This window comes from Anomaloglossus baeobatrachus, chromosome 6 (genome assembly GCF_048569485.1).
Source record: "Anomaloglossus baeobatrachus isolate aAnoBae1 chromosome 6, aAnoBae1.hap1, whole genome shotgun sequence".
Taxonomy (NCBI): domain Eukaryota; kingdom Metazoa; phylum Chordata; class Amphibia; order Anura; family Aromobatidae; genus Anomaloglossus; species Anomaloglossus baeobatrachus.
Window position 1 is genome coordinate 467307843 of NC_134358.1, and position 20201 is coordinate 467328043.

At 41.9% G+C, this 20201-nt stretch overlaps 1 protein-coding gene across 1 annotated transcript in view; it reads right to left on the reverse strand.

The window, feature by feature from the left end:
* Positions 1-7098: 7098 nt before the first annotated feature.
* Positions 7099-20201, reverse strand: part of BTD (biotinidase) — a 93827-nt gene continuing 80724 nt past the window's right edge. Inside the window, exons 3-4 of the mRNA XM_075315313.1 lie at positions 15270-15419; positions 7099-10744 (exon numbers count right to left, since the gene is read on the reverse strand). Coding sequence (XP_075171428.1) covers positions 9563-10744; positions 15270-15419 — 1332 coding nt within the window. The 3' untranslated portion in view covers positions 7099-9562. The remainder of the gene's footprint in view (positions 10745-15269; positions 15420-20201) is intronic.

Consider the following 20201-nt stretch of genomic DNA (forward strand, 5'->3'; position numbering starts at 1 on the left):
TTCAACACCAGTCCAAGCTGATAAATAAATAAGAAGTTGCACCTCTTGTACAACAAAAACATATTTTTCAGATTTAGCATATAATTTATTCTCCCTCAAAATCTGCAAAGCTTGCCTAAACATGCTATTGATGAGACTCAATATCAGGAGAGTAAATTAAAATATCAAGAAAAGAAGTGGCATATATGCTCGAAATGCGTCAGTCTCTGAATGCTTGCTGCATATGAATTTTTCTATGATTAAATAAAAGTGTTTGGATTTTAGTCCTGGATATGCTCCTTTTTCTTTCCTTGTTTTTTTCATATACACCTGTGAGCCAGACAGGGGGGACATTGGAAGAAGGTGAGCAAAATTGGATTTGCTGCATTGCAAATGACGGTATGCTGTTTTTTACATAACTTAAAATATCGTCTAGGTAAATTACCACACTGCAAGAGGTTGAAAAATGTCATTTAGGAAATATTGGAAAATGGCGGGAGCATTAGTCAACCCAAATGCATGACCAGGTTCTCAAAATGACCCTCAGGAGTATTAAGAAAAAACAAAAAGCCAGCACCAAATGTGCACTACAGCACTAAACATTCCAAACTGTACTTATTATAAAAAATGTTTTGAGATTTTTGGCAAAAAATTGCAATTTCTTGAGCTGCTTCGCCACGTCACGGCAAATCTCATTTGAAGCAGTCCTACACTAAAATATTTTTATAAAATGTGCCATACGGCCTCACATATGAATAGTAGAACTGCTCTTAGCAGCACTCACCTGGTCTATTTCAATCCCGTACCCATGACTGAGTCATGGCTGTGGGCGGGACAGGTCCAAGCAAATGCTGCACGAAGTAAATAGCCTGTGGACAAAGCCTGATGACTTAATGTGAACAGTCACCAACCGCCAAAATCCAGACAGATGGAATACATCCCAAATTGGGGTGCATAGCAAGGTGGAGGTCAACCACCGACCAATTCAATGAAGAAAAAACAAAAAGCCAGCACCAAATGTGCACTACAGCACTAAACATTCCAAACTGTACTTATTATAAAAAATGTTTTGAGATTTTTGGCAAAAAATTGCAATTTCTTGAGCTGCTTCGCCACGTCACGGCAATTGGTCGGTGGTTGACCTCCACCTTGCTATGCACCCCAATTTGGGATGTATTCCATCTGTCTGGATTTTGGCGGTTGGTGACTGTTCACATTAAGTCATCAGGCTTTGTCCACAGGCTATTTACTTCATGCAGCATTTGCTTGGACCTGTCCCGCCCATAGCCATGACTCAGTCATGGGTACGGGATTGAAATAGACCAGGTGAGTGCTGCTAAGAGCAGTTCTACTATTCATATGTGAGGCCGTATGGCACATTTTATAAAAATATTTTAGTGTAGGACTGCTTCAAATGAGATTTGCCGTGACGTGGCGAAGCAGCTCAAGAAATTGCAATTTTTTGCCAAAAATCTCAAAATTTTTAAAATAAGTACAGTTTGGAATGTTTAGTGCTGTAGTGCACATTTGGTGCTGGCTTTTTGTTTTTTCCTCAGGAGTATTAAGCACTGTTTTCCACTCATCTCCCTCCCTGACTCAAACAATCTGATTAAACAGGTCCAGAATCAAGGGAAGAGGACATGGATCTCAGGCAGTGATCTGATTCAGTTCCTGAAAATCAAGACATGGATGAAGACCCCATTCTTCTTTTTTACAAGGAAGAAACGTGTTACCACAGGAGAAAAAGAGGTTCTAATTTCTAGACAAAGCTGTTGTTTTTTGTTTGCTTGTTGTTTTTTTTTTTTTTACAGAACTTTATGTAAGAAAAATAATTGAAACCCAGAAAAATCCTTTTCCCATGATGACATTTAACCCCTTCACAACCCATGACGGATATATCCGTCATGGATCGTGTGAAGTTAATCCCCACCTCCTGCCATGGGCAGGTCGCGGTGATCCGCGCACATATCAGCTGTTTTTAACAGCTGATATGTGCGCCTGCAAGTTACAAGTGGAATCGCTTCCACCTGCTACTTTTAACCAATTACATCTCGCAGCCTTTACTTTAACTTACTGCCGCCCCCACCGGAAGTCACGTGCGTGATCACGTGACTTTTGGTGGTTGCCATGGTAGCACAGGGTCATGTGATGACACCTGTAGCTAACATGAGTCACTTTGTCTCAGTGCCGGCATACTTCCAGCATTGAGAGTAAAGCAGCATATCTGCAGTTCTCAGCTCTGTAGCTGAGATCTGCAGATAGGGCAGAGCGATCGGATTGTTGATCTATATAGCCCCCTAGGGGGACTAGTAAAATAAAAAGTAAAAAAAAAAGTTTTAAAAAATAAAAAAAAAAAAAAACACAACCCAAAAGTTCAAATCACCCCCCTTTCACCCCATTGAAAATTAAAGGGTTAAAAAAATAAAAAAAATATACACATATTTGGTATCGCCACATTCAGAAATGCCGATCTATCAAAATATAAAATCAATTAATCTAATTGGTAAATGGCGTAGCGGCAAAAAAATTCCAAATGGCAAAATTATGTTTTTTGGACGCAGCAAGTTTTGCGCAAAATGCAATAACAGGCGATCAAAATGTAGGATCTGCGCAAAAATGGTACCATTAAAAATGTCAGCTCGGACGCAAAAATGAAGCAGTCACTGAGCCATAAATCCCAAAAAATGAGAATGCTACGAGTTTCAGAAAATTGCGAAAAAAGGAAGCCACTTTTATTGGACAAGCTTGTGAATTTTTTTTAACCCCTTAGATACAAGAAAACCTATTTTGGTGTGTACAAACTCGCACCGACCTCAGGCATCACAACAACACATTTGTTGTGATGTTTTACCATATAGTGAACATGGTGAATAAAATATCCCAAAAACTATTGTGCGATCACACTTTTTTGCAGTTTTTCCACACTTGGAATTTTTTTTGCTGTTTTCCAGTACACTATATTGTAAAACTTATGATTTCATTTAAAAGTACAACTCATCCCGCAAAAAACAAGCCCTCATATGGCAAGATTGACAGAAAAATAAAAAAAAAGTTATGGCTCTCGGAAGAAGGGGAGCAAAAAAAAAAAAACTACGGAAAAACGGAAAGCGCCCGAGGGCTGAAGCGGTTAAAGGGGTATCCTCATAAACTCTAAAGATAAGATCCACAGTGCTGTTTCCCATCTTCACCTGTATTTCAGGGTGATGCTGGAGCTGCTCTTTGGTGCTCCCCCTCCCTTGTGGGACATTACACATAAGGGTGTGAGGTCTGCTTCTGGTGTCTACTAGCTGCCAGCCACCTGATAACATCTGCTTCTCTACAGTCTGAGAACAAGAGGCATGGGGGGCATGGCCACACTCCCTGATGTGTGATAAAATGTCCTAGAAGGAAGGGGGAGCACCAAGGAGCAACTCCAGCATTACAATGAATTGTAGGTTCAGTGAGGATGGGAAAATGCCACTGTAGATCTTATCTTTAGAGTTTATGAGGGCATGGCCATTAGAATATTTTTTTTATCTCCCAGGAGTACCCATTTAATTATTTGACTGGGAGAACTGGCTTTACATAGCACATTTTGGCTGTAAACTGAATTAAACAAAAAAACTTAATTTATGTTAATTATATTGTTTCTGAACCATCTAAGAATAATGACAGAATAACCAATTTAAGAGATGAAATAAAAAAACTCCTTACAATTACATTCATCTAAAAAAATGTAAAACAACAAATTTTACTCAAGTTGAAGTAGCTAAATATTTTATACATATCTGTTATGAGATCGCTGAAGCCAAAAGAAGTGTCGATGATTCATCCCCCATAAGTGGCCATATATAATGGCACTACAGTGTCACCATCATAGATCTCATGTGCCTCTTTTAAAGTGCAGAACATAAGAGGATCATTATTGTAATCTCTGGGGTGTCATTGCAGACTGCACAAAGAATATTGTTCTCTTATATTAATTGGCTTGTTTTCAGAAATAGATTTTCCATTTGGTGAGCAAAAGGAAAGTAACTGACTAGTTAGATGGATTATTCAGGATTAAAAAGCTGCAAATATGATAAACTAATAAAATGAAGTTATACTAAAAAGGACAGTTCCCAAAATTGTGTTATCACATCCACTGCCTTGAGCCCATTTTTATTAATCCTGTGCAAGTGGATTCAGGATATGTGCGCATGTTGCGTATTTGCATGCAGTTACGCTGCGATCTGCACCGCAGCGTAACTGCATGCGTCCTGCGTCCCCAGCATAATCTATGAAGATTATGCAGGAGACGTGTGCACGTGGCGTATTAGAGTGCATTGCTTCGGCTGCTGCCCGAAGCGCGCGTTCTAAGAAGTGACATGTCACTTCTTTCCTGCGCTCTGCATGCATCCCCCGCTCTGTCTATGGGAGGGGCTGCACTCAGAGCGCATGAAATTGGCTTTTTTTTTTTCATTACGGACTCTTTCTGCAGCGATTTGAAGCGCACGTGAGCTGTTCAAATCGCTGCAGAAATTTCTGCAGGGACAAATGGTATGTGCGCACATAGCCTAAAACTGCAACCTGGGAGATGTTTAGGTAACAGAATGGGAAACTTTCGTTATGGACATGTCCATACTTGTGGAATAGCTCCTTTCCAAAAGGGGTGGAAGGTTACTCAACTGGTAAATCATGAGGCAATCACCTATAAAATAAATATAGATTTTATAAATTAGCTATTCACAGAGTTCCCGGGTTGCCAATCTTTCTTTATTTGGAATATTAATAGATATTGCATTCCTCTATATTCATATGGTAAAATAGTATAGTAGTTAGTGTTAGACAATATTTTACAATTTGTCTGGCTACAACGCATGTAACAATGTATATATACAGTATGGCGCAAATTTGGGAAAAACTCTTCCTATTCATTTATATTGTAAAAGCTATAGGTTTTGAAAAACGTCAGGTGAATATAAAGAAAGTGCAGCTCACTTCATTGAAAAAATTCCAAACAAGGCACTTTTAAAAGGCTTAAAAAAAAAGTCATAAAAAAAAAGAAACCTCTGCAAATACATTTGAAAAAAGCTTCAAAACCAATTCAGGATTAAGTGGGAAACTCCACCAAATTCTCTCAAAGGAGCGTTTCCCACTAGAAAGATCATCATTTTTAGGCCGGTTTCACAAATCCGGCTTTTCGCCAGTTTGCCGGATCCGGCGCTCTCCCATACAGACAATACAGTACAGTGACAGCGCTGTAACTTCCGGGTCACATGCGCCGGTCACATGACAGCATGTGACCGGCGCTTGTTGCGCTGTCACTGTACTGTAGTCACTGTATGGGAGAGCGCCGGATCCGGCAAACCGGCGAAAAGCCGGATGTGTGAAACCGGCCTTAACCACCTCGAAACTCTATGTGCCCATATCCTAAAGTGGTTTCCACCTTTCTAAATACAAGTATATTAGTAAGTTTTGCACTTTTTTTGGGAACTTTGTTTTGTAAGAAAACTTTTGCAATGTTTGCTCAGTGCATGCGCACATACAAGTGCATCTCAATAAATATGAGAATATCAAAAAGTTAATTTATTTCAGTAATTCAATACAAAAAGGGAAACGCATATATTATATAGAGTTATTACACACAGAGGGATATATTTCAAGTGTTTATTTCTGTTAATGATGATGATTTTGGCTTACAGACAATGAAAACCCAAAAGTCATTGTTTCAGAAAATTAGAATATTATATAAGACCAACTGAAAAAATTATTTTAAACTCAGAAATGTTGGCGCCTCCTGAAAAGTCTGTACAGTAAATGCCTCAATACTTGGTCGGGGCTCCTTTTGCATGAACTACTGCACCAATGCGGCGTGGCATGGAGGCGATCAGCCTGTGACACTGCTGAGGTGTTATGGAAGCCCAGGTTGCATTAATAGCATTTGTATAAGATTTGCTTTTCAAACAAGGGACCTCCAAGTTTTCTGCATCATGTGTAAGGTAGGTGATTCAAGGTGAAAAGAGACAGGGGAGCAGCTCATCCTCACTCCCAGAATGCTCATGTTCAGCCCTTTCTGCCACCAGTCTGGAACTTGAATTGCATAAACTGCAGAAGCCTTCTTCACAGCAGTCAATAGCAGCAATAAAAAAGCCTCTTGACAACTCCTGTGTTTCACCTACATTGAAGGCTGCTTGAATTAATTTGGACGCGGTAGGATAGATGTTTGTATTAAAGTAACAGTACAGTAATTAAATAAAAACCCTCAGGTGTCTGAGATGGATTATTTCTTGTACCAACCCCCACCAGCTCTGGTGAACAGCAGCACCGAGGGCAACACATATAAGCAAAAGGTCACTACAACTAAGGGCATCTACTGCCTGCTATGGTATCGACTACCATATGATACACACGAAGTGTCTTATGACGTGTCTAAGACCCCCAATGTCCCTTTCAGGTCTTCCAGGCAACACTTTTCTGTATGGTGGAAAGCTCTAATTATTTTCAGGATTTCCTGAGGACTATAATGAAATCCAATTAACTTTTTCCACAGCAGAATAATTTTGCCTACTGATTTTTTACTCCTTTCCACTTCCAACGGTTCTAATCCCAATAAATGGTTCATTTGAGATATTATCACTCCCATTGATGGAGTGTTTGGTTTCAGCCACTCACTAAACAGAGCCACTCTAAAAATGTGGGCAATGTAGATAATGGTGATGAAACCGGTCTTTGAGCGCTAATTATGGATCAGATTCTAAATGTTCTTTTGAAGATTAGGCTTTATTGTTAAAAGGATAAAGCTCTTGTTATCACTTCACAACGCGTTTCAGCAAGATCCCCTTGCTTTCCTCAGGTGTAACAAGAGCTAATACACATGAAATTTATAGGTGAACAACCCCTTGAGTGGGGCTTATGGGTGTGACATACATACAGATAATTAAACCCATAATTGTTAAAAAGGATTTTTTTGAATAATTTGTTTTAGAAAGATTATTTTTAAATTATTTTTAAAATTATTTTTAAAGAGGAAGTCGGATAAATTTGTAATACATTTCTTAGTAAAATCTCTAAACATAATAAAATGGGGGTTGTTCACCTATAAATTTCATGTGTATTAGCTCTTGTTACACCTGAGGAAAGCAAGGGGATCTTGCTGAAACGCGTTGTGAAGTGATAACAAGAGGACCAGGAGCCATCAGCGGTAAGCCTCCAGCACCATCCAGCCAAAAGGATCGGATAACACCAGTCACCACAGCCCCTCAAAACCAGAGGAATTACACGCTCATCACCGAGGTTGTGCGAGGGCGCACAACTAAAGCAGGTGAGCAGCTTCTAACTACACTAATCTAACACAAATACATCGGGTGCTCCTAGATTGCGCTATTGATTTATTTTACTCTAAAAATGTGGGAATGTTTCTAGGAATCTTTACTTTGTCTAACACACCTTGAGACTCATATCCAGGGGGCACAACCGGTGAAAGAGTCCATGGCATCTGCGGAAGCTTTGCTCCCCCATACACTTGAATCTGGTCCCTCACTCACTTCCAATACATCACTACGTCTGTGCATTCCCACACCCCGTGCCAAAGACCCGCAAAGGGCACCCCACACCTAGGACACGCTGCAAGACCAGGGCAGCAATGGGAAGGCAGGATGCAGTGTGCACGAGTCCAAATCAAGTCACTCTCCATCTCTCCGATGGATTCTTTCACTCATTCCCACCCTTGTAATATTTTGTCCCAGTCATCTCTTCGTTTCCAGTCCACCTCTCCCACGTTCCAAACATCTTGCTCTGTTTTAATTTAAAAAATGTGTGCCCTGTGGTACTGTATATTGAGGTAATAGTCACTATTTGGGTGCGTGGGCCTACACCGTCATCCAAGGCATGAGAGACCGATTCCTCCTCCAGCCGCCTGAGTCTGTACCGACAAAATACAAAGCTGCAGGACCTGCATGAAATGCCCACTATTTATCTTAAATGTGTCCATAATTTCTTGTGGAGACATCCACCGCTTTTCCTCCTGGCACATAATGAACTCTGCTATCCGAAATTGATCACTGCTCCGGTCAATGACCCTCTTAATTTCAGCCCCTTGGGGGAAATCGGGGTGACCAAATATTGGCATATATTTGGAAACCAGAAAGGGAAGCTGACAGGTTTTCCCTCACTATTTTACAACATATTATAGTGTCCCTTAGTAAAAAGGAGGATTTTACTATCTGTGGCAGTTTGGCTTGTTTATTCCGGACAAGAGCGATTAGATCCCAAGGGGTGGCTGTCGTTCTAGATGTGTGTTTGAGTAGCAACTAGAGTCGCGTATCCAGTCCACTACATGTCTAAATAAAGAGGCAATGTTATAAGCCCGTATATTTGGAAAATTTATCCCGCTTTCACTTCTCAATAACATCAGTTTTTCTAGTACAATTCTGGGTCTTTTACCTGTCCAAATAAAATGTGCAAAGGCCCTCCCCAGTCTATTCATGTTTCAAAATCAGGTGCCGGGTTTGCAAGGGATATAGGAGTCTAGAAACCCCAACCATCTTGAGCAGGTGACATTCACCCAGAAGAGACCCTCTTAAGTGATGCCACTGTTGTAGTTCCCCCAATTTTCCACTTACCAGAGGAGTGTAGTTAAGTGAATAGAGTTGGTCCGTTCTCCTCCCTATCTCCATCCCCAAATACGTTATGTATGACTTAGAGACACATATTTCCAAACCCAGCTTCCCCCATTGCTCAAGAGGTACTTTGTCTCCCAATCCTAGAAGATTGCTTTTGTTAATGTTAATCCTGTAGCTTGAATATTCCCAGAATTTCTGAATAAAGTCAAAGCTGTTCCAGTGGTCTTGACAGAAAAAGTATGACGTCATCCGCAAAAAGAGCAATCTTAACCCTACCCTTGCCAACTTCGACTCTGTCAAACAGATCTGATTCCTCTATACACAGTGGGTACGTAAAGTATTCAGACCCCTTTACATTTTTCACTCTTTATTTCATTGCAGCCATTTGGTAAATTTAAAAAAGTTCATTTTTTTCTCAATAATGTACACTCTGCACCCCATCTTGACAGAAAAAAACAGAAATGTAGAAATTTTTGCAAATGTATTAAACAAGAAAAACTGAAATATCACATGGTCATAAGTATTCAGACCCTTTGCTCAGTGTTTAGTAGAAGCACCCTTTTGAGCTAGTACAGCCATGAGTCTTCTTGGGAATGATGCAACACGTTTTTCAACTGGATTTGGGGATCTTCTGCCATTCTTCCTGGATCTGCCCTCTGGTATGTTGGTGTGTGAGGTTTGTATAGATCTTTATAAAAGTTTTGTAGAGTGGAATTTATCTTTTGGGGGTCAGAGGTTACCTTTCCTTGTCCATCTTTTATTCGGACTATGGGAGATACTTGTAAACGTCCCTTTGCCAATCTCGCCAGAAGCTTACCTGCTTTGTTGCCGTGTCTAAGTAATTCAACCTCTTGCCTAGATCTATACACCTGTTCTGAATTCCCTGATCCAACCACCCAAAAGGGGCAAAACTGGCAATACTGTTGATATTGATCTTATAGAGCAGGTTCAGTCCAAAAGTATATCAATTATCTATAGAATGTGAAACTTTAAACCAGCTGTTACCTTGAATTATTGTCCCTTTCGTAGTACCTCCCATACAGTGCGGCTGTCACTAACCCCAGTTCCAATTCTGTTTTATTTATGTAACAGTTGTGTTCCTTCCAGCCCCAGTGGTCGGGTATTTGTAGAGTGACTCCTGAGGTCACTATCATGGGAAATACATATTTGGTACTAAACCTGCCCCATAACTGGAAGGTCATGGTGTTGCTTGCATCTGTCACCTCCTCACCACAAGTTTCTATATGCAGGCCGCCACATTTCACTAGTGCACAAATCTGAAGGGAATACGTGCCATGTACTGTGTGAAGCCCATCAAATACCCCAAGAGCGTAAAGCTCATCGGTTACATTGTGTTTCCTGTATGTAAGAAAACAGCACAGAGTACCAGCACATACATGTACTCTGCCATTATTATCTTTTAGAGGAATAAAAGTGAAGTTGTCGTACATCATCTTGGCATTAAATGACGTGTCTTGCTGGTGTCCTCTTGATTCCATACATTGTTCAGTCTTGTCCATCTTGTCACAGTTCAATGTGCTATGAAGGAAGGCACTATCTACAAAGGAGTTGCCGTACTCAAGTGAAACTTCTTCATTATGTGTTGTGGTCACTTCTTCTGATGGATTCACTGGAACCTTGGCTACAATGAGGTGACCTTGTTCAGTGTCCATATCATAGTGGTAGGAGGAGCGTGAAGGACTGAATATACCACTTCCAGTCATTCCCAGTGTTGTGTGGTGGATGTTTGCAGCTAAGATGTTCACATTGAATCTGGTAGCAAAGGCTCTCTGAATCTGAACAGAGGAAAGTAGAGGCAACTGATTCATCCAAGCCGTGGGATACAGGAGATGCTTCACCTTATGCTTTTCAATAAGACTCACAACTGGCTCATGGAACAAGATATCAAAGCAAGTAAAGAGTCCAAACCTGCCAAAACGTGTATCAAAAACCCCATATTGCACCTCCGGAGGGGTGTCAAAACTGAATTCAAAATATAGATTTTGTTTGAAATAACTGGCAACTAGTGCACCCTTGTCATTAAATACAACATCTGTGTTAAACTGGTATCTTCCATCCGGTGGGCACTGAGGGTCCGAGAAGTCACAAGGCCTCTTAGTTCCTAGATTTGCAACCAAAAACATTCCACTTTTGGATGCCATACAGCTGAGCCTCTGGAGCACCTGTGGATAATACAGAAGATCTATTGATGCCATTTTCAATGTTACTAGCAGCCTTATATAATACAGATTGGTAGAAACTTAAATTGTAACCTTGATTTTAATTTCCTAAATCAATAGTACACATAACAATAAGAAACTGTAAAAAATCTTATCACAGAGATCTGCTTCTTTCTCCCATAGGACTGATCATTTATTCTCAAAATTCTCAGTTTATGGGAAAAACTGTTCAGTGAAAAGAGATTACAGGTACTACTGATAAAATTCTATGTAGAAGGGACAGAAGAGGAGGAGGAGTTACAGCCAGAGCTCCTTCCTTCGTTTCCACCTTACCTTCTACACAGAATCTTATCAGTAGTACCGGACATCTGCTATCTCACTACTATAACACTCGGCCTTCAATGAACACAATTTACTTTCAAAATTCTCAATTTATAGGAAAATCTATCAGTACTGGTGGAAAAAAAAAATCAGCTTTCTCTCATAAGATATATTACAAAGTTTGCTATTGTCATGTTTTTCTTTTAATGCCCATTAAGATATATGGAACGTGTCTCTCTTAATGAGACAACCTTTTTTTCATGCATTACAAGGATAATGTGTGATTCTGTTAAGAATATAAGAGGAAGATTTACTTTTCAGATTGTTAAATGGGGAAAATAATAATATAATTCTATGTAGTGGCATTGTGCAGCTCTGGACTTTTTATGTCAGCACTCTAAAGCTTGCTATAGCCATTAGATGGCTAGCGGTGATCACGGTTGGCTCTCCCATACACAGAGGCGTGATATCAGCTTTACACTCCTGTGTTCTCTAGGAGAGAGTGGCCACTACACGTTAAAACATGTCGGGAGCTGGCTTATCTGTGGAAGAACAAAAAAGTATTGCCAGCGCGAAATAAGACATGTAGGATCCTCAAAAGGAGTTGACCACTACTTGGACAACCCTACTCAATTACCTTGTTTGGCCCCGTAAAAAAAAACCTAAGCCTACACTCACTTCCTGTGCTGCTACGGTTTCAATGATGTATGAAGTCGCTTTCCCAGGGCCCACTTGACATTATGACACACGGTCCCCACAACTAACTAGCACCCGGCATCTGTCTCCCTGCTTTTGGACTTTTGAGCAGCAAGTGAGTGAGCACTGCGCTGACTTCCTATTCAAATGTTCGAAGGCTGGGTGAAGGAAGCCAGTACATGGGGCTCACGTGTGATAATGTCATATGGGCGCCGGAAATGCGGTTTCCAACAACGCTGGAACCACGGCTGCACCGAAGGGGGGGGGGGGGGGGAATAAGCTTATTTATTTTTCTGGGGTGAACAAGGGGAATGGGAAGGAGATGTCCACACCTGCCAGCCACTTCTTCCATAAATGAGAGAACCATTATACGATGTGGATACAAACCAAAGTAATCCAAGGTTGTATTCTTTTTATTTTTTTCTTTATATTACTCATTCTATATTTCACTATTTAATCACAAATGGTACAAGGGGTCATATGTTAAAGGGAATCTGTCAGCAGGTTTTTTCTATGTAATCTGAGAGCAGCATAATATAAATCAAGAAAGCCCGATTCCAGTGATGTGTCACTTATCAGACTGTTTGCTGAAGTTTTGATAGAATTCTTGTTTGTCTGATGTACTGTAGATATAGCAGAGCTAAGGTTGGTTTCACACATCAGTTTTTTGTCATCAGGCATAATAAGGCGAAAAAACTGATGCGACAGATCCGTCGAAAAAACGAATCCGTTGCATCAGTTTTTTCCATCTGTTTCTTCCGTTTTTTGACGGATCCGTTTTGATACTGAGCATGCTCAGTTTAAAAAAACGGAAACCGGCGCCGGATTCCAGCACATGATGACTGACGCTGGATCCGGCGTCCATAGGCTTCCATTATAAAAAACGCCATACGGCGCTGGATCCGGTGCAATTTGTTTTGTCGCCGGAGACAAAAAACGTTCACTTCAATGTTCCATCCGGCCGCCGGACAAGCAAATTTTGCCGGCAAAAGCTGGATGGAATGCAAGGCCATCCGGCGCAATCTGACGCTAATAGAAGCCTATGGGGGAAAAAACGCATCCGGCGGCAACAGACACCAGATGCGTTTTTTCATGTTTTTGCCGGATTGCGCCTGATGGCAAAAAACTGATGTGTGAAACCACCCTAAGAGGTAATCTCTTTGTAACCCTGCCCACACCCCTGACTGTCAGCTTCCTCTGTACAGAGTACATTGTCAGCAAGATGCTAATCAGTGGTGGGGCCGGGATTACACAGATTAGCCTGACTTGTTGGAGGTGTAGTCCTGCAATGATGGTCTCCTGCTGATAAAATACTGATTGTATTGACTTTACAACACACAGCCTAATAAAGCTGGGTACACACATAGCGATAGCGACAGCGACGTCGCTGTTACGTCACCATTTTCTGTGACGCAACAGCGACCTTGTAAGTCGCTGTTATCATCGCTGCTTAGCTGTCAAACACAGCAGACGCAGCAGCGATCATAACGACACGCGTCGCTGTGCTACATGTGCAGAGAGCAGGGAGCCGCGCTTAGCGCTGACTCCCTGCACTCCTAGCTACAGTACACATCGGGTTAATTACCCGATGTGTACTGCAGCTACATGTGCAGAGAGCAGGGAGCCGCGCACACTGCTTAGCGCTGGCTCCCTGCACTCCTAGCTACAGTACACATCGGGTTAATTACCCGATGTGTACTGCAGCTACGTGTGCAGAGAGCAGGGAGCCGGCACTGGCAGCGAGAGCGGCGGACGCTGGTAACGAAGGTAAATATCGGGTAACCAGGGAAAGGTCTTCCCTTGGTTACCCGATGTTTACCCTGGTTACAGCTTACCGCAGCTGCCAGACGCCGGCTCCTGCTCGCTTCATTTCGTCGCTCTCTCGCTATCACACACAGCGATGTGTGCGTCACAGCGGGAGAGCGACGACCAAAAAAATGAAGCTGGACATTCAGCAACGACCGGCGACCTCACAGCAGGGGCCAGGTCGTTGCTGGATGTCACACACAGCGACAGCGACGGGATGTCGCTGCAACGTCACAGAAAATGGTGACGTAGCAGCGACATCGTTGTCGTCGTCGCTGTGTGTGACATCACCCTAAGTGACATCCCTGTAATCAGGCTCTTGTGTCTTATATTATCCAGCTGTCAGAATAAATAGCAAAAACCTGGTGACAGATTCCCTTTAAATGGAATAGCAAAAGATCTTGAAGTTATCAGTTAAAAAGCCCCCAAAACATTGGAAGCTTGTAGGTAAATATGCCAGAAAAGAAAATCTTCAACTATATGCTAAATATTACAAAGATATAATGTAACACACTATAAAACATTACACAATTTTTAAATTTTCCCTTAGTTATCATGTAACACTATAGCAATAAAGTAACATATCATTCTGACACTTGGAGGAAACGCTGAAGAACCACTTGATGGTTGTAACATTTGTCAGTGACATGTTACTTTCTTTTATCTGTACTTAGAAAAACAAAACCAAGAACATAAGTGCGGCATCCAATTTAACATACTGTGCCTCTAAAGTCTTTATTCCCTTTGATGTTAGTAATTATATTAAAAAAGCATGTTCTCCTCAATCAAAGCTTCAAGATTTATAAACTGTACAATTTCAGCCTTTTATCTTCAATGTTACATACCAGGAAATATACAGGCCATCAGAGACAACTTTCCATGGGTTATACGAAGAAAATCTAGCCCACAGATTTTCTGATGGACTCAGGTCTGGGTTCTGGCTGGGCCATTCCTTTTTGGACAAGCCATTCTTTTGTTGATTTGGGGTATGTTTTGGGTAGTTGACATGCATGTGTTTTAGTAAAAGCCTGATGCAAAATTGATTGATATTTGGAATTGTTCATAATTCCCCCACCTTGATTAAAGTTCCAGTTCCAGCTGGCCAAAAACAACCCTAAAACATAATGCTGTTCCACCATGCTTCACTATAGTTATGGTCTTCTTTTGATCATGTGCAGTGTTGGAGTTATGCCAAACATACCTTTTTGAATTATGACCAAAAAGGTCAACCTTGATCTCATTATACAATAACATATTTTCCCCACATGTGTTTGGCAAACTTGATGTAGGGTTAGATGCTTTTCTTTGTAAGAAGAAGCTTCAGTCTTGCAACGCTACCCGCGTTGTATGACGTGTGTGTATGATGCGTTCTACATCATAAAGACAAGCCGACATTGAGGTCCCGCACAGGTGCACTACAATACTTTGATCTGCCCTACTCGAACGCGTCATCCACACTGGCTTCAGAAGGACGACAAAGATGGCTGAAAGAGGAGGCACGAGACCCGGAGAACGGAGACGCCCATCTGACCAGTCTGCACCGCACTGACCGTTAGGTAAGTATTATGAATATCCGGTGACAGGTTCCCTTTAAGTAAATACATAAAATGAAAATATCTAGACAATGAGAAGATCAGTATAGCTATTGTGTAAAGCCTGACTATAATACTGTAATTAACCATATAAGCTACAACTTGGCTCTAACCTCAGTATCCATAAACCTGTCTGGCTCAAGACATGGGTTCCATGGTAGAAAACTTGGAGGAGGAAGATAATCCAAGAATGTATAGATGGACGCTCTGCTGTAGTTAAAGCCATGGATTCCATCTTCAGGGAAGACAATAACTTCAACACCCTGGAATGGAAACAAATTATCATCAAATGAATTCCACTCAACACTGTTAACTAAAAATGTGATAGCAGAAACCAAAATTGTCATTGGGAAATAAGATCAACATTCAACATTACTGCTGGGAATCTCACCTGTGCAATCGACACATACCCCAATGAAGAAGTGGTGACACTTGTACATGACTCTCTCTGTTTACGCCTATGCAAGTCAAGCTAAAAGTCAGGGGTATACATAGAAATCCTAGTCACCTCCCCTACCCCCCCGAAAAAAAAGATTAAAAATAAATAAATAAATGTAAAAATATTATATATATATATATATATATATATATATATATATATATATATATATATATATATATATATACACACGCACCCTGGTTTTAGAGAAGAAAAATAGGAAAATAAAATTTTAAGCAAAAAATGTGGTCATGACACACTGTTATGGGGCGAGGATCTGCTGCTGACACTATTATGGGGGTAATATCCCCATATTCTCTACTAAGGTACCCCATCCTGGTAATGATCCTCCTGCCTTGTGTATATATTTATGTCCCTCATCCTGGTATAGCCCCATCTTGCTATATACTGCCATCACTGATGCGCGGGGGGCAGTGAATACAGCCGAGCATGATCACTCCAGGCTGTAGTTGCCAGGGGGTGATCACGGCCGGCTGTTAATTATCCCCACCCATCACCCCGCCCACACGTCAGTGCCAGCTTCAGCGCTGAGAGATGGGCGGGAGGATGGGCGTGCATATGTAATGAGCGGGCCCACGTGGTCACGGCAGGTGCTGCTGCAGCCTGCTCGTGCCCCCGATGACCCGCTCCACCGCAGCACCCTCAATCCCCGCAGCCATGCCCTATGTTCATACCATTAGACACACACCCCACTTTCCCCCAACATTCACTTTATGGCCCTCATAATATATGATGCAGATAAAAGCAACTCTATTTTCAAAAATTCATCTCATAATGAATATTCCCTTTAGGGTAACTGAACATAACTTTTTTTTTTTTCAGTGGAATTCCATCTGGAACCCCCTGAGAAAGACCTAACAAAAATGCCACGAGAATGAATATATGCACAGCAATGTCAACACAACATGAAGCAGCTAAAAGTGACTAGTCCATCTTCTGACAGCTTGTGCTTGGAAGCCACCACTATGTTACATACAGTTAGGTCCAGAAATATTTGGACAGTGACACAAGTTTTGTTATTTTAGCTGTTTACAAAAACATGTTCAGAAATACAATTATATATATAATATGGGCTGAAAGTGCACACTCCCAGCTGCAATATGAGAGTTTTCACATCCAAATCGGAGAAAGGGTTTAGGAATCATAGCTCTGTAATGCATAGCCTCCTCTTTTTCAAGGGACCAAAAGTAATTGGACAAGGGACTGTAAGGGCTGCAATTAACTCTGAAGGCATCTCCCTCGTTAACCATTAATCAATGAAGTAGTTAAAAGGTCTGGGGTTGATTACAGGTGTGTGGTTTTGCATTTGGAAGCTGTTGCTGTGACCAGACAACATGCGGTCTAAGGAACTCTCAATTGAGGTGAAGCAGAACATCCTGAGGGTGAAAAAAAAGAAAAAAATCCATCAGAGAGATAGCAGACATGCTTGGAGTAGCAAAATCAACAGTTGGGTACATTCTGAGAAAAAAGGAATTGACTGGTGAGCTTGGGAACACAAAAAGGCCTGGGCGTCCACGGATGACAACAGTGGTGGATGATCGCCGCATACTTTCTTTGGTGGAGAAGAACCCGTTCACAACATCAACTGAAGTCCAGAACACTCTCAGTGAAGTAGGTGTATCTGTCTCTAAGTCAACAGTAAAGAGAAGACTCCATGAAAGTAAATACAAAGGGTTCACATCTAGATGCAAACCATTCATCAATTCCAAAAATAGACAGGCCAGAGTTAAATTTGCTGAAAAACACCTCATGAAGCCAGCTCAGTTCTGGAAAAGTATTCTATGGACAGATGAGACAAAGATCAACCTGTACCAGAATGATGGGAAGAAAAAAGTTTGGAGAGGAAAGCGAACGGCACATGATCCAAGGCACACCACATCCTCTGTAAAACATGGTGGAGGCAACGTGATGGCATGGGCATGCATGGCTTTCAATGGCACTGGGTCACTTGTGTTTAATGATGACATAACAGCAGACAAGAGTAGCCGGATGAATTCTGAAGTGTACCGGGATATACTTTCAGCCCAGATTCAGCCAAATGCCGCAAAGTTGATCGGACGGCGCTTCATAGTACAGATGGACAATGACCCCAAGCATACAGCCAAAGCTACCCAGGAGTTCATGAGTGCAAAAAAGTGGAACCTTCTGCAATGGCCAAGTCAATTACCAGATCTTAACCCAATTGAGCATGCATTTCACTTGCTCAAATCCAGACTTAAGACTGAAAGACCCACAAACAAGCAAGACCTGAAGGCTGCGGCTGTAAAGGCCTGGCAAAGCATTAAGAAGGAGGAAACCCAGCGTTTGGTGATGTCCATGGGTTCCAGACTTAAGGCAGTAATTGCCTCCAAAGGATTCGCAACAAAATATTGAAAATAAAAATATTTTGTTTGGGTTTGGTTTATTTGTCCAATTACTTTTGACCTCCTAAAATGTGGAGTGTTTGTAAAGAAATGTGTACAATTCCTACAATTTCTATCAGATATTTTTGTTCAAACCTTCAAATTAAACGTTACAATTTGCACTTGAATTCTGTTGTCGAGATTTCATTTCAAATCCAATGTGGTGGCATGCAGAGCCCAACTCGCGAAAATTGTGTCACTGTCCAAATATTTCTGGACCTAACTGTATGTAATAAAATAAAAATGCTGATAGCAAAGCCACCCCAAGAGACCTCCAAAAAGACAGAAAAGATACTTCACGGAAAACACTGCCAGCATTTTCCTGAAGAGTCTTTTGCTTCAAAAACAATGCGGGTAGGCCAGCATCTTAAACAGGCTGTTACACATACTAAGGCTACATTCACACGACCGATCCGTTTTTGCGGTCCGCAAAAAAACAGTCAGTTTTTTCATGGATGCATCCGTGTGTCATCCGTGTGCCTTCCATTTTTTTTTTGCGGACCACAAAAAACGGAAGCAGCAAGAAAGATAAATAGAGGAGTAGATATAGAGATGGATAGATAGATATAGAGACAGAGAGATAGAGGGATGAATGAATTGAGTGAATGAATGGAAAGATAGATAGATAGATGGATGAGAAAGACCTATATAATGTCCCACCCCCCTGCATATTCTAAGCTGGCACCCTTTTGTGACTTTCATGTGGCACTAAAGGGTGCTTAGCCTTGTATTTAGCCAAAAATTAAATAATTAAAAAAAAAAAAAAAAAAAAAGACGTGGGGTCCCCCCTAGCTTTTGTAGCCAGCTAGGGTAAAGCAGACGGCTGCAGACCACAGCTGGCAGCTTCACCTTGGCTGGTAATCCAAAACAGAGGGCACCCCACGCTGTTATTTTAAATTAAATAAATAAATTTAAAACAAAAAACACGGGGTCCCCCCCAAATTGGATCACCAACCAAGGTAAAGCGGACAGCTGTGGTCTGTTATTCTCAGACTAGGGAGGTCCACTGTTATTGGACACTCCCCAACCTAAAAATAGCAGGCCACAGCCGCCCCAGAAGTGGCGCATCCATTAGATGTGCCAATCCTGGTGCTTCGCCCCAACTCAGCCCGTTGCCCTGGTGCGGTGGCAAACGGGGTAATATATGGGGTTGATGCCAGATGTGTAATGTCACCTGGCATCAAGCCCTGGCGTTAGTGATGTCATGCATCTATCAGATACCTGACATCACTAACCCAGTCAGTAATAAAAAAAAAATTGACAACCAAAATAGTTTTATTTGAAAAAACACTACCCAATTTATTGAAAAGAACAATCAAATCCGGGTCCGCCGTAATCTAATAAGGGAGTCCCACGATGATCCATACCATAGTCACTGTACCAGTTAATGAAGACCAGAATGTTATCCATTGGCTGGGAGAGTAGTGCAGTCAGGTCAGCCCAGGTCACTTCAGGGGATGACGAGCGCTGCTGGAGGTTGGATGAGATCATTACATGCTGTGACGATCTCCTGCTCTCCTGACGTCAGCGCTGTCACTGACTTCTATGCCTGCAGCGTTCACAGCAAAGAATCGCGGGAGACCATGACGTCACAGCTAGTGACAGTCTCGGGCCGCTCGTGAGACTTGAAGTGAGAATGCGGCGGGCAATGTAAGGCAGTGACAGCGCTGATGTCAGGAGAGCAGGAGATCGTCACAGCAGGTAATGATCTCATCTAACCTCCTGACAGCGGCACTCGTCATCCCCGAGGCTGCCTGCACTGCAGTGTGAGAAGCTGCTGATACTGCAGTGCAGGCAGCCGCGGGGCTGGCAGGGAGCGGGACACAGACTGCACGGGCACCCGACGGAGGTCACACGGAAGTGCTTCCGTGCGGCTTCCAGGGATTTTGCGGGCCCATTGACTTGCTTATACTGAGTCACGGTCCGCTATTACGGAACCGAATAGGACATGTTCCATAATAACGGAACGGACATATGGCATCCGATATGTTTTTTTGTAGGATCGGATGCATACGGAAGTTCTTCCGTGTGCCATCCGATCTTACACAAAAGACATTGAAAAGATGGTCCTGACCGTGGGTCCGCAAAAAAACAGGAACTGACCAGGACAAACGGAACGGTCATGTGAATGAGCCCTAAGGCTACGTTCCCACAATGAACTTTTCATGTTGCGTATCTCACAG